Source organism: Sapajus apella, unplaced genomic scaffold (assembly GCF_009761245.1).
Source record: "Sapajus apella isolate SASKATOON/1434 unplaced genomic scaffold, GSC_monkey_1.0 scaffold124, whole genome shotgun sequence".
Lineage (NCBI taxonomy): Eukaryota > Metazoa > Chordata > Mammalia > Primates > Cebidae > Sapajus > Sapajus apella.
Window position 1 is genome coordinate 4107131 of NW_022437064.1, and position 15716 is coordinate 4122846.

At 38.8% G+C, this 15716-nt stretch overlaps 1 protein-coding gene across 3 annotated transcripts in view; it reads right to left on the reverse strand.

Annotated features, from left to right (window-relative positions):
- Positions 1-6025: 6025 nt before the first annotated feature.
- Positions 6026-15716, reverse strand: part of METAP1 (methionyl aminopeptidase 1) — a 53526-nt gene continuing 43835 nt past the window's right edge. For 2 of the 3 annotated variants that reach the window (XM_032261563.1, XM_032261561.1), the window contains exons 10-11: positions 10692-10757; positions 6026-7685 (exon numbers count right to left, since the gene is read on the reverse strand). In XM_032261563.1, the coding sequence (XP_032117454.1) occupies positions 7522-7685; positions 10692-10757 (230 nt within the window). In that variant the 3' untranslated portion in view covers positions 6026-7521. Of the gene's footprint in view, positions 7686-9039; positions 10559-10691; positions 10758-15716 lie in introns of those variants that run through there. The other variant, XM_032261562.1, reaches the window with a different exon arrangement.

Genomic DNA, 15716 nt, shown 5'->3' on the forward strand with positions numbered 1-15716 from the left:
ATACTAATCCAGTTCTTAGAGCTAGCCGATTATTGAATTTACTTTTCATTTCTGGCACAGCTAAGTACATGCTCTTGAGCCAGCTGATTAAGTTTAGTATTAGCATTTCCTGGCTGAAAGCACAACTGTTTTTCAGAGATCTAGTATAAAGAATCACTTTTACAAAATCTGTGCTTGAGCCTGGAAGGGTGAAGCTGCTGTGAGTTGTGATTGCACCACTGCACTTAAGCTGGGTGGCAGAGTGAAACCCTGTGACACAAACAGTAAAAATCAACTTTACAAAATCTTTACTATTAGAACTCCTGGATCATGAGACTTGACTATAGTCAAGTTGTTTTTGTTTGTTTTGAGACAGTGTCTCACTCTGTCGCTCAGGCTGGAGTGCAATGGCATGATCTCAGCTCACTGTAACCTCCACCTCCCAGGTTCAAGCGATTCTTCCACCTGAGCCTCCTGAGTAACTGGGATTACAGGCACACGCCACCATGCTTGGCTAACTTTTGTACTTCTGTAGAGATGGGGTTTCACCATGTTGGCCAGGCTGGTCTTGAACTCCTGACCTCAGGTGATCCGCCCACCTGGGCCTCCCTAAGTGCTGGGATTACAGGTGTGAGCCACCGTGACCGATCAAGTCTTTCTTTTTAAGGTAATTTTAATACATCATCTTGAATGGAATCGATGATGTTATGTATGTTGAGGAACCAAATAGTTTTGGGGACAAAGTATAAATAAAGCATAGGGCTAAAACTACTGGGCGCCATGGCTCACGCCTGTAATCCCAGAACTTTGGGAGGCCAAGGCAGGTGGATCACTTGAGATCAGGAGTTCGAGACCAGCCTGGCCAACATGGTGAAACCCTGTCTCTACTAACAATAAAGAAATTAGCTGGGCATGGTGGCACACACCTGTAATTCCAACTACTTGGGAGGCTGAGGGAGGAGAATCACGTGAACTCAGAGGCAGAGGTTGCAGTGAGCCAAGATCATGCCACTGCATTCCAGCCTGGGTGGAGAGTGAGACTCAGTCTAAAAAAAAAAAAAAATCCAAAACCTATTCAATAAGTGCATGTCAGCAAATCTACCTTGGTTGTCCAAAATTGGGATTCAACCACTTTGGAAGTATTGTTAGGAAATTTCTTAAATTGATACTTAATAGTTGTACATACTTATGGGGCACATGATATTGACATATACATACAATGTATAATGATCAAATCAGAGTAACTGAAATATCCATCACCTCAATGATCATTTCTAAAAGAACATTCCAAAGTTGCTCTTTTAGCTGTTTTGAAATACATAATAACTTATTGTTGGAAAACTTTTAAAAGTATCTTTAAGCTGCTTTTTTGGACAAGAGCTATATAATTGCAATACAGATGGATATTAACTTCCACTGTATATTTGGTTAAAGCTAGTAAAATTTTTTTAAACAATCTAAAATTTTTCCATGTAAGGAACTTAAGCATCTTTATTATCTTTAATTGGAAATATATAAAAATTTCAAGTATTTCCTGCATTGCCATTTTTAGCATGTTTGGCTATTCTATTTAACCTACCTACTGATACTGGAGACAGTCCATTTACAGGCATGTTTGACCTGGAACAAGTTCTTTATTCACATGGAACGAACACATAAAGTATGGGATGACGAGGTCATTTGGGATGGAGGTATGGAAAAAACAGTAGACTTTACTACAGTGGAGCCAGTCAACGTGTACATTACACCTAACAAAGATGGCTCCACAAAAGTATACATAGCACTATTTCTGTTCATCCCATTTGAATGGAAAATTTTACTTAGCTGGTAATTATCAAAAGACTCAGGTAAGGGGAAACATATTTTATATGCACAGAATGCTTCAGAACTTTTCTACCTGGCTACCAATCTGCCAAGCGGGCTGATGATCAAAGTCCTAAGTACAATTAGTTATTTGGGCCTAGAGATACACTTTGTTGACTAACTGGTTTCGGCCAATTTTTTTCAGTTCACATACAAGATCAAATTCTTTGTTAGCAAATACCTTTTAGAAAAAGTTTACCACAAACACATTTGGAAAACATTTTATTAAGTACTGTATAAACAGCTATTTAGATAATAGTTGCATAGAACTATACCAAGGCAATTGTGTCTTTAAGGAACAACTACCAAGTGAACAAGGATGTGCAAATCCTCCATCATACAAGATTTCTTTTGGTGGAACGTTACGGTGACAAAGCTGCATAATGGGCTCTTAAGTAGACTGATTTTTATCAAACTGGACATCATATCAGAATTCCTTATGTATAAGAGAAATATGCACATGCTCCTTTCAAGAAAGGAGTGATAACTCACCATGGAATTACCTCCGGTTTAAACATGTACTCTTGACTGCCAAAAATATTGAGATAATGTTAAGCAAGATGAAACAGCACAACACGCTTTAAAATACATTGATCTCTTTCTCTAATCTACATGTTAATACTACATGTTCTTATCGTTGGCATTGTTTCCTCAGAATCATCCAGGGCTCAAATTCAGATTTAAGTTAAAAAAATTCTTCCCTGGATTGTCTGGTGATCTCTGACCCTACTACTGAAATAAGACAAATTTGCTTTACAGCAAGTCATTCTATATAGAATAAAAGTTGGTAGTTGTCACATCACTGAACAAATAGGGGACTGCCACAGAGAATGTGATTTGTTCTCCTAGCCATAGAATCAATTTAAAAATTGTAGAAATCAGCCAGGTGTGGTGGCCCATGCCTGTAATCCAAAGCACTTTGGGAGGCCAAAGTGGGAGGATCACTCGAGGCCAGGAGTTCAAGGACCAGCCTGAGCAACATAGTGGGACCCTGTCTCTATAGAAAAAAAAAAAAAATAGTAATAATCAGATGTGTTGGAACATGCTTGTAGTCCTAGCTACTTGGCAAGCTGAGGTGGGAGGACTGCTTGAGCCCAGGAGGTCAAGGCTGCAGTTAGCCATAGTCATACCACTGCCTCCAGCCTGGGGAACAGCAACAACAACAAAAACTATTAAAATACTGTGAACGACTAACAAGCACAATAGTGATGTGAAATTTTTTATAGGACGTCCTTGAGTGCTTCACATATGAACTTTTTGGACTATTCTAGTAAAATACCAGTGTCAACATTTTTTCAAAAATAACCAGACTCGCTATGTATAGACAGTTCTGCTGTTGCTCACCCACAGTCCCCAAAATGAAAAGCAGCAGATAGACAGGGCCACCTTATTCCTGCATCATCTTGGAAACATCCAAATAAATACAAACTATTTTTCTCTTTTTCCTACTTAGCACCAAAAGGAAGACAAGAGAAGGCTGCAACAAGAGGGCCAGAGAGTTTCCATACATAGACTATGTGCTAAGCTCACCTTTCTTTAGGTGTCGATTTTTAAAACAGAACAAAACACAATTTTCATAGGTTTTAGCCTAATACAGCCTGTTATGAAGGCTACAATTTGTTCCTAAGATATGAACGTCTAGATGTTATGTTCTAATGAAGTTGGAAAACGAGCCACACTGCCACAAGTGTGGCATAATTTACAAGTGGTATAATTTGCTCCTTTTGTAGCTAGAGAGCTTGGTAAAAGTTAAATGCCATCAAATGTAGGCAGAATCTTACTATACCATCTCAAACAGTTCCAGTATTTCTAACTTTCAGACCACTAAAATATCCTCCCCTACTGTATTTTTTGCTCCCAAGATTCACTGCATTCATTGTTAAAAAGCAGCCCATGGTTTATGAAATTCAGAATACAATTTAAAGATCTAAATTACTTCAAATGATATGTTCTAAGAAAAAAAGAATCACAAAGAAATTACATACTTTATTGTTAGCAGTGATTTTGGTGTAATAATTTTGAAACAATTTTATGTCTATCTTGTAGCATCAAGCAAATGAGCAAATATTAATCTCCCAGCTATCTGCTTAAGAAAAAAAGTATTTTTACAGTGAAAAATCCTGACAACCACCAAGTGATCAAACTTCACATCAGCAATAAGGTGCCAAGAACATTATGTACCTCATGTTGTACAATAAATGGGGCATACAACTGGCATCTCTGTAGTCTTCCACCAAGATGTTTATCCTCAATCTATCCTCATGAGGAACAATCAAATGGACTTTTGTAAACTAATCTGATTTTTCAAGTATCCATTTCATAAGACATCAAAAAAGGTGTGAGAATTACTCTAGCACGGGTGTTGGTTACTCTAGCACAGGTGTCCAACCTGTTGGCTTCCCTGGGCCACACTGAAAGAGTAACTGTCTCGGGCCACACACAAAATACACTAACAGCTGATGAGTTCAAATAAAAGCCCGTGCATAATTTTCTTGGTATCTACCACCACGGATAAGCAAAAGATCCTCGCTTCAATGGATCAGACACAGCTGCTAGAGTTAAGAAGACTAAGGCCAGGTGCGGTGGCTCACCCTTGTAATCCCAGCATTTTGGGAGGCCGAGGCAGGTGGATCAACAGTGGTCAGGAGTTTGAGACCAGCCTGGCCAACATGGTGAAACCCCATCTCTACTAAAAATACAAAAATTAGCCGACATTGTGGCAGGCACCTGTAGTCCCAGCTACTCAGGAGGCTGAAGCAGAAGAATCGCCTGAACCCAGGAGGCAGCGGTTGCAGTGAGCCAAGATTGTGCCACTGCACTCCAGCCTGTGTGACGAGTGAAACTCCGATCTCCAAAAAAAAAAAAAAAAAAAAAGAGAGAGAGACTAGAGATACATGACAACAAAATGCCATGGGTTTAGCAGCATTAAAAAACATTTTGGGGAAAATTAGTTTATGTACTATACATTAGATAATTCTGTATCGGTATTAAATTTCTAATTAATTATGATCATGTAAAAGAATGTCCTTAGGTTACGAGATACAAGCTGACAGGGTGAAGTACAATGTTCCTTCTTTCAAAAGAAAAGTGCTTATACAGAGATAAAGCAAAGGTGACAAAATGACAATTGTTAAAGGTAAAGGATATGATTATTTCACTATACTTTCACCTTTTCTATAATTTGAAAGTTTTCAATATAAAAAGTTGGAGATAAAAAAAAATTTTTAAAGCAGGGAAAAACAAGAAAGAAATCACTTACAGATACCAATGAGCAGAAGTTAAGCAAATGAGAGCATCCTGCTCTGTTTTAACCAAATCCAATGAAAACTCTAGTCATTAAAGAACTGAGGAATCAGGCAAATTCCTAAACCGCCTCACCTCCTCTTGCCATTTAAGATATATGGGTGCAAGTGGTATAAAGGTGTTGGTTAATCCATTTTATCAACAAAAGACATAAAATGAAGATCATGTTTCTGACAGGAAAAAAGAAAGATTCTAAAGGTTAATGTAAAAAAAGAAGTTAATCCTTTTTTTTTTTTTTTTTTTTTTTTTTTGACATGAGGTCTCACTCTCTTACCCAGCTGTAGTGGCACAATCATAGCTCAGTGTAACCTTGAACTCCTGGGCTCAAGCAATTCCCCCACCTTATTCTCCTGAGTAGCTAGTGTTGCAGGCTCACACACCAAGCTGACTTATTTTGTAAAAAGGTGGCAGAATGATGAAACTAGATGTTTTGTCACCTAAATCCAATGAACATTTGTAATTAGATATATGCAATTAGACTTAGAGCCCATATTGTTTTAAAATCTCCCAAACCAAGAAAAGCATTGTCACCAGTGTGGTGTTTTATCTTTTAACCAAAACTCTCGCAACACCAAGATCTTTTGTCCTTGAGCTTAGCTTCTAAGGACAGACACTGAATAAGTCCACATTGTTAATTCCACAATCAGCACATAAAATGTTCCCCTAATATTCAGCATTCTGCCTTAAAAGCTCTCACAAATATGGTTGCATCTCAAATGCTGTTGGTGCTCTGCTGAGTTTACGTATAGCCATTACAGCTGAAAAAGCATTACTACTCAAATGGTCGTGAATTTATTTTAGATTATCAAACAGCCTTCCCATTCCCACCATTTCCCTCTGAAATCCCAAAGAAATGCAGCAAAGTTAATGACTACATGGCGGGATAATCTATTCAAACTTTTTAATCTCCCTTTACACATTATATTAACATTCATATTGCAAGGCATTCCATTCACAAATATTACAGTTTGATAAAAAATTCACACACATACCCCCAAAAGTCTATACCAGATTCAGTCAACTTTACTAAATCATTAAAATAATAAAAGTAATGAAAACATTATATTTTAAAGCAATAAGGTCTGAGGCACTCTGGGAAAGATGTTCTCTTACAAGTATAATGTGTCAGTGGTATGAAATTATATTACAAGGATGCCCAGTAATCAAGTACGCTCTAATGACAATGACTTCATGATCTGATATGTCTTCATTGATACACTCCTACTTAAACAACTGCTGAAAGGAACACAGATATTGGGCAGCTGAGGTCATTTCTACTGAGGTTCCCAACTATGTAAAGGTGAGGTGTATTTCAGCACACCAAGGACAGCTGTGTCTCTACTGCAAGGTTACAGTACACAAAGTTCCTTTCTCATCACTATCACGCTTACTTACTAAACGTTAGACTTAAATAGCCCACTTGAGCTCCTGGGCTGGAGACAGTTTAGAACTCTTTCCCCATCCTCTGCCACAGTGCATCCCCCCTTCTCTGATCACCTCCAGGGTATGCCCTTGAAGTAAAACAGAAAAGGGAAGAAAGGGGGCTTTTTCTTTTCCATTTCTGACCAAACAGAGGTCTGAAATAGCAGTGTATTATGAAAATTCTCATGCCCTGCAACAAACAGTCAGCTACCACTTGGAAAACGGCTATTTTTGCCATAAACTAGATTTTTAAAAAGCTTGATAACCTTCCAAAGTGAATTTTACTACATTCATTCACTGACACACACAGAGTCCACATTGGAGAAAGTCTCATTGGGTGAGTGCTTCCCTATGCACAATTACAAGTGTAAATCGTTTGCATGGGGGAGAGGTGAGGCCAAATCCCAACCAGGAATTAAATCACTGCAAACTGTGGATCCATTTGTGAGAGCATATAAACCTGTCAGAGCAGAACCAACACAAACCTGGGTCTCATAGTGCTTGGTAATTATGTATATGGAATTTAAAATGTATACATATATATTTCCATATATATAATTTAAAAAATCTGGTGCAACATATATTGCTAAAGGTTCAAGGATTTTCATTTCCAATGTTCACCCGGAAAGCAGCTGGCTCTTGATGGCCATTTTGTGGCAGTGGTAAAAGCAACTAGAAGCAAGTTTAAGTAAAAGTGCTCAAAGGGCAAATGAGAAAACAGGTGTGCAGGGGGAGGGGGCTGAAGAGTTCAGCAAGGTTTCCTTTATTCTTCTCAGTTTTTTCAGACCCAAGACAAGTTCTTGAGGACACACATCAAATGCTGTAGTCCTTTCGTATCTATAGTCAAAACAAAACGAGTGATTTAAAAAAAAAGGTTCCTCTTCCTTTCTGTACTCTCAATAAAATGCATAGTACAGTAAGAAGATATCACTGAGATGTGCCATCTTGGAAGAATTAAAATTGAGACATGAAGTGAGGCCGTGCACTGTCAAGTCGCCGGGTTAGGATTTCGCAGCCAGTGTCCGTGACCAGGAGGGTGTGCTCAAACTGAGCAGACCGCTTTCCATCTCTTGTCACCGCGGTCCAACCATCTGGCCAGGTTTCATCCTGCCATCCACCTTAAACAAAAACAATTTCTTAATTCAATCACTCAGTTTTCTAAATGAACTCTATCAAGAAGAAAACCAAGTAGAAAATTCACTACTAAGATCCTTATTCACACGCCAATTGTTTTAGCTAAATGCCTTTCCAACTTCATTTTGGTCTTCAGTATGTCTGATGTTTAAATTTCTTCAGATGTATTACAATCACATTTTTTATATATCCCAAATATCAAATCAAGATGGAATTTCCAAAATAAAGGTGCTTGATTTCATTTTAGATAACACCTTGATACCAATCAAGACTTTGAGTATAAACTTTAATTATATGTTTCATTATATGTATCTAAGCATCACTACGTACCCTATGAATATGTATAATAATTATCAATTTTAAAATATCAAATTTTTTTAAAAGGACATTCTGCAATATGCTACAACACAAATGAACCTTGAGGTCATAATGCTAAGTGAAATAAGCCAGTCACTAAAAGGCACGTGCTTAATGATTCCACTTATACGAGGTAGAGTAACATAGTCAAAATCATGGAGATAGAAAGCAGAACGGTGGATGCCAAGGGCTGGGAGTAGAGAGGAATGGGAAGGGAGTGTTTAATGGGTTGAGTTTCAGTTTTACAAGATGAAAGGCTTTTGGAAATGGATGGTGGTGGTGGGTACACAGCATTATGAATGTATTTAATAACACTAAACTGTACATTTAAAAATGACTGAGATGTATATTTTACAATAAATATTGGAAAGAAAAACAACTTAATGAAGTTAGCTCTTTCCAAGTATAACTTTGGCATCTGACAAAACCATAGTCAGCATATATTGTGAAGGAAATCATGTGTTTATAGTTTCACTATGGCATTCAATTCCTGATATAATTTCAAAATGGCAGGCACACAAACAGATGGTGAGAACAGATTTTACAGTGAAATTTTTGTGAACTCTATCTCTGGAACCAGAAAAGGGACAAAGAGAAAGACTGGTATGAGAGGATAAGAAAAATATGAAGCAGAATGGTCTGGATAGGAGCTGAAACCAGAGAAGGGAAGCTAAGGGACAGTGAAAGAATCTGGGAGGCCATGAAAGAAAACTCAGGGAAAGGCAGGAAAGGGGGTGAAGGGGGCACAAGGAGGGAAAGCAGAAAGCAAAGGCCCAAGAGAATGTGAAGCAGAGGTGGAATGAGAAAGGCAATTCTAAATCCTAATGTAAAAGGTGTATTTGCAGAGCTTTCTTGTTTCAAAATTAGATGTTAAAAAAAAAATCAATACTTTTATTTTGAATACTCTTTAGGTGAAATATATTACTTCAAGGACTCACTGACTCAGACAGACAAATCCTAGAACATAAACTCTGTAGTGAAGTAAACTACTTTTGTGCAATATTAAATCCCAGGATAAAAAGAAAATACGAGGCAGCCTAAAAAAGTTAACTCATACCTCATCAAGCACCTAAAGATGAGTAAACAGATGTTTTTCAGTGCAATGGCCTTTATACCAACAGATTTAAAACACCACTACTATGATTTTATTGTGATCTGATAAAACAGGATTTTTAGTAATGGCAAGTTAAATATATTTGGCTATTCTGAGGAAATTCTCCTGCAGATTTGAGACTTTCTATTCCAGAGCTGGGATTTAATCTAGCTGAGTTATACTAAAGTATACCTGAGATAATTTGATGATTAATTACCTGTGCTGGGTGTATAGAAAGTTATTTGCTTACTGAAAATACTACATCATGGCTCATCAGCCAGGTGACAGTTAATGGAAATACGTAGCCAAAATGACCCTTTCCTCCCACGGTCTTTCTTTTCACTGTTAAATACTTACCATCTTTACAACTGGTTGCACACGATCAGAACTTTATCCTTATTACAAGGGCATGACAAAAACTTTACATTTGTGCAGTCCTTTAAATTATACAAAGTACTTTATGTTCACACAAATCATCTCAGTTCTTATAGCAGCCTTGGGAGTTGGCAAGACAGGGATTCTAATTTTCATTTTACAGAAAAGGCAGTAAGAAATCAGCTTAAGGCAGCCTCTAAAGTGACTTCAGTGATCCCCACCCTCCTGGCACGCATGGCCTTGTGTGAGCTCCTGCTCCCCTTGAGTGTGGGCTGGATTCAGTGAATCACTTCTAAGAAAGAGAATATGGCAGTCATTTCCAAGACTGGGTTATAAAAAGTCTGGAAGGTTCCAGAGAGAGAGTATCCTTTAATACAGGGCTCAGGACACACAAGCTCTACTGCTACTGCCTCACTTTGCATCCCCTAACCAGAAAGCTCTATTATTAGAATCACTCTGAAAATCTCAGTGAGGAGCCCCAATCATGACTCCACGTCTCCTATCACTGCTACAAGCCTGTCTGGAGGGAAGGACAACAGTGGGGAGGCTGCCAGAGCCAAGTGTGTCCTTGGTGTGTTTCCCCACAATAGCTATATGATGCTACGTGATAACATGAGTGCAGACCATGAAGGGTTAGAGCAGCTCATGAGCCGAGTCTGACAAATTCTGCCAGGTAATGAGCTAAGTTACAGGCAAGCTACTTACCCTCTTCAAGGACCAGTTTCCTACTTTGTATAATGGGGATAACACCTACCTTATAAATTATGAAGAATTAAATCATATAATCATGCCTACCTCAAACTGGGTAGCTCAACAAATGCTCTACTTTGTTCCTTCCTCTTCCTTCTCCTACATCAAGCAAGAAAATCCACACAGACTTGACCTGGGTGCCTCATTATTACAATACACCTTCTGATATGATCTTCATGAAAAGCGACCAGGATTCAAGCACTTCAGCATCTCCTGACAGATTACCACACAGAAACCATGTTGTCTTGCTAACCCCCACAATTTTCAGTTCTCCACATGACACTGAATCAAGTTTGAGAGGGGATAGGGAGTAGAAAGCAAAAATCAAGTGGGCAGAAGAGACCACTGACATGATGAATAACCTAAAACACATATAAATTCAATTAAAGAATGTCACGGCATCCTTTTTTCTCACCTTCACAAATCATTGGCTCAATTGTAAATACATGGCCCGACTTCATCACTCCAACTGCTTTATTTTCTGAAATTAAAGAAAAAAAAAACTCAGAAGGTAGCAAAACCAACAGTGTACTGTTGAACAGTAACTAGAAAGAGTAAACAATTCAAATTAACCCTTTCTTAAAGTTTAACAAACAGGTATTATACTGGTAGCCATCTAATATGGTATACATATTGTCCTAGGAACATTTCATTATGCTTATGTGTTCTCTAGGAAAATAAATATTTGTAGGCTGCTTTCAGATATGATTATCACTTCTATAAAAAGAAAAGTGGCAAATAAAAACAAAGAATAAAAGAAAAGTGCCTTGATTTCTATTACCTCATGACTAGAATTGCAATCACAGAACCAAGAGTTCCACAACTCAACCAGGTTGAAAAATTCAAGGAGAATGACAGACGTTTCAGATTATGCCAAAAATCTCCCACCGCTTGCGGGGGGATGTATGTGTTTGTACACAGGGGAACAGTGCATGGAAACTACATAATTTTCATAACGTTTTACAAGCTATTGTCTTTTTCTCATCTTCAAAGAAGAACAAAGTCTATGCACACTAACCTTTTTAAACCTACTTTAAAAAAAATAGGCCTGGGGTGGTGGCTCAAGCCTATAATCCCAGCACTTTGGTAGGCCAAGGCGAGTGGATCACCTGAGGCAGGTCAAGAGTTTGAGACCAGCCTGGCCAACACGGCGAAATGCTGTCTCTACTAAAAATACAAAAATTAGCTGGGCATGGTGGCGTGCAGCTGAAATCCCAGCTACTCAAGAGGCTGAGGCAGGGAATCACTCGAAACCAGGAGACGGAGGTTGTAGTGAGCTGAGATCGCACCATTGCACTCCAACCTGGGTGACAGAGTGAGACTCTATTTCAAAAAAAAAAAACAAAACTGGGAAGATCATTCTTTTTTAACTGAAAGCAAAAAAGCAAACTCCATTTCTCTCTCCAAATACTTTTTAGTTTCTTTGTCCAAGTTCATTAATACAAGTTTTTTTTCAGTATCATCATGAGAAATACAACAATAAATTACAGTGACCAGACCTGCCATACCCCTCAAAAAGACCAAAAATATTAAAACTAAGAATAGGCTTAAGACAAAAATGGAGAACTAACTTAAATTCAGCGTTAAACAAAACCTAATAAGGCTATCAGCTAAGTGAATGACTGCAATGCCCAACCTGACCACCAGATGGCTAATACATGGGCTTTTCAGGGTTCCTCTGTGCGGTTGTTCTGATCCACAACTTTGGTAATGAATGGCAAATTTCCCCTCCAGTTGAGGCTTTCTCAGCTAAACTGTCCTCTTTCCTACACATGTATATTCCTGCATAACTTTCCAGATGAATAGCTATTGTGCTGCTTTCGACTGTCTTAGGTATTGCCAAACTACACTTACCGCAGGTTTCAAATCTGGAGTTTCTAAACTGCTATAAAATCCTAAGGTCATTAAAAAAAAAAAGAAAAAGAAACATTTGACTTTTAATTTCTAAACTCACAAACTTTCTCTCAAAATGACGTGCTTAACTATTCAGAACTGGTCTGTATTCCCTTGGAGAAACCAAAAAGAAAATGTCAAGAATGTCAGTGTGGTGTCACAGAAAGTAAAAAGGAAAGAATCTACAACTCTGCTGTCCAATATGGCAGCATTAGCCATGCATAGCTATAAAGTACTTGAAAAGTGGCTAATCAGAATTGAGACAGGCTATCAGTTCAAAAACACTTTGGATTTTAGAGACTAAACCAACATGTACAATATCTCTCAATAATTTTTATACTGATTAAAGTTTCCGTTTCCCAAAATACCTCACTCAACAAATATACATTATCTGAGTGACTGTATTATTGCAGACACTATGTTAGGTACTTTTGGAAAAATCTGTGCCTAATCTATAGTCTCTCACAGAATGACTGTAATATGCAGGCACATCTTGTTTTATTGCACTTCACTGTATTGTGCTTCACAGACACTGCTTTTCTTTTTCTTTCACTTTTTTTTTTTGAGGCGGAGTCTTGCTCTGTTGCCCAGGCTGGAGCACAGTGGCATGATCTCAGCTCAATGCAACCTCCAAACTCTGAGGTTCAAGTGATCCTCCTGCCTCAGCCTCCTGAGTAAGCTGGGACTTCAGGCGTGTGTACCACGCCCGGCTAATTTTTGTATTTCTAGTAGAAGCGTGGTTTCACCATGTTGGCCAGGTTGGTCTTGAACTCCTGTCCTCAAGTGATCAGGCTGCTTCAGCTGTCCAAGGTGCTGGAATTAGAGGCATGAGCTACCACAACCAGCTAGCTACTGGTTGTTTTTTTGTTTTTGTTTTTGTTTTTAAATAAATTAAAGGTTTGTGGCAACCCTGCATTGAGCAAGTCTAGCAATGTCATTTTTCCAGCAGTACATGTTCACTTCAGGTCTCTATGTCACAATTTGGCAATTTTCACAATATTTCAAACATTCTCATTATTATTTTATCAGTTATAGTGTAGATGATCTTTGATGTTACAATTTTAATTGTTTTGGGGCACCACAAACCGTGCCCATGTAAGACAGCAAACCTAATAAATGTTTATGTGTATTCTGACTACTCCACCAACCTGGCCCCCTTCTCTCTCCCTCTCCTCAGGCCTCCCTAGTCCCTGAAACACAATACTGAAATTAGGCCACTTAATAGCCCTACAATGGCCTCTAAGTATTCCACTGAAAGGAAGAGTCACATGTCTCTCACTTTGAATCAAAAGCTAGAAATAGTTAAACATAATGAAGAAGGCAGGTCAATAGCCTAGACAGACCAAAAGCTATGTCTCTGGTGCCAAAAAGTTAAGCCAAGTTGTGAATACAGAGGGAAAGTTCTTGAAGGAAACTGAAAGCACTACTCCACTGAAGCCACAAATGCAAAGAAAGTACAACAGTCTTACTGCTGTTATGGACGAAGCTTGAATGGTGTGGATAGAAGATCACACAACCCACACATTCCCTTAAGCCAAAGCCCAATCTAGAGCAAGGGACTAACTCTCAATTCTATGAAGGCTAAAAGAGGTGACAAAGCTTCAGAAGAAAAGTTGAAAGTTAGCAGAGGCTGGCTCATGAGGTTTAAATAATCCATCTCCATTACATAAAAGTGCAAGGTGAAGCAGCAAGTACTGATGTAGAAACTGTAGCAAATTAGCCAGAAGATATAGCTAAAATAATTGATGAAGGTGGCTATACTAACAGATTTTCAATGCAGATCAAAACAGCCTTCTAAAGGAAGAAAATGCCACCTAGGACTTTCTAACTAGAGAGGAGAAGTCAATACGTGGCTTCAAAGGAAAGGCTGACTTTCTTGTTAGGGGATCACACAGCTTGTGACTTCAAGTTAAAGCCAATGCTCATCCACCATTCCCCATATCTTAAGATTCCTGAAGAAGGAAGCAAAATCTACTCTGCCTGTGCTCTAGAAATGGAAGAACAAAGCCTGGATGACAGCACCTCAATTTATAGCATGTTTTACTGAATATTTTAAGCCTGCTGTTGAAACCTACTGCTCAGAGAAAAAGATTCCTCTCAAAATACTACTATTCACTGACAATGCACCTGATTGCCCAAGAGTTCTAACGGAGATGTACAAGGAGATGAATGTTGTTTTCATGCCTGCTAACATGGAATCTATTCTGTAGCTCATGCATCAAGAAGGAATTTTGACTTTCAAGTCTTATTATTTGAGAAATACATTTTCTAAGACTGCCGTAGACAGTGATTCCTCTGATGAATCTGTACAAAAGTAAACTGAAAAACCTTCTTGAAAGGATTCACCATTCTGGATGCCAGCAAAAACATTTGTAAGGCAGGAATAGTGGTACACACCTATAATCCCAGCACTCTGGGAGGCCAAGGCGGGTGGATTGTATGAGTCCAGGAATTCAAGATCAGCCTGGGCAACTAGTAAAACCCTGTTTCTACTAAAAATACAAAAAAAAAAAAAAAAAAATAGCTGGACATGGTGGTGCGCACTTGTAATGCCAGCTACTTAGGAGGCCGAGGTGGGCGAATCACCTGAGTCCAGGAGTTGGAGGCTGCAGAGAGCCGAGATCACGCCACGGCACTCCAGCCTTGGCAACCAGAGTGAGACCCTATCTCAAAACAAATAAACAAACAAACAAAAACCAAAAAAGTTGTGATTCATGGGAGGAAAATTCATAATGCATGAGGAAGTCAAATATCAGTATTAACATGAGCTGAGCAGAAGGTGATTTCAACCCTTTTGGATGACCAAGAGAGGTTCGAAACATAGTGGAGGATGTAAGTGCAGATGTGGTGGAAAGAGCAAGAGAAACAGAATTAAAAATGGAGGCTGAGGATGTAAATGGATTGCTGCAATCTCATGATGAAACTTGAACAGATGAGTAGCTGCATCTTATGGATAAACACAAAAGTAGTTTCTTGAGATGGAATCTAACTCTAGTGAAGATGCTGTGAACATTGTTGAGATGACAACAAAAGACTTAGAATATTACATAAACTTAGTTGGTAACATTACATAAACTTAGTTGAGCAGGGTTTCAGAGAACTGACTCCGATTTTGACAGAAGTTCTGTGGATAAAATGCTATCAAACAGTATCACAAGCTACAGAGAAATCCTTCATGAAAGGAGGAGTCAATCAATGTAACAAGCTTTGTTGTCTTATTTCAAGAAATTGCCACGACCACCCTGATATGGTTTGGATCTGTGTTCCCACCCAAATCTCATGTTAAAATGTAATTCCCAGTGTTGGAGGTAAGGCCTGGTGGAAAGTGACTACATCATGGGGACAGAGTTCTCATGAACTGGTTTAGCACCACTTCCCTTGGTACTGTATAGTGAATGAGTTGTCACAAGATCTGGTCGTTTAAAAGTGTGTGGCACCTCCTCCCATGCGCTCTCTTGCTCCTGCTCCCACCATGTGAGACACCGCACTCCCTCTTTGCCTTCCACCATGATTAAGTTCCCTGAAGCCTCTCCAGAAGCTAATGCTG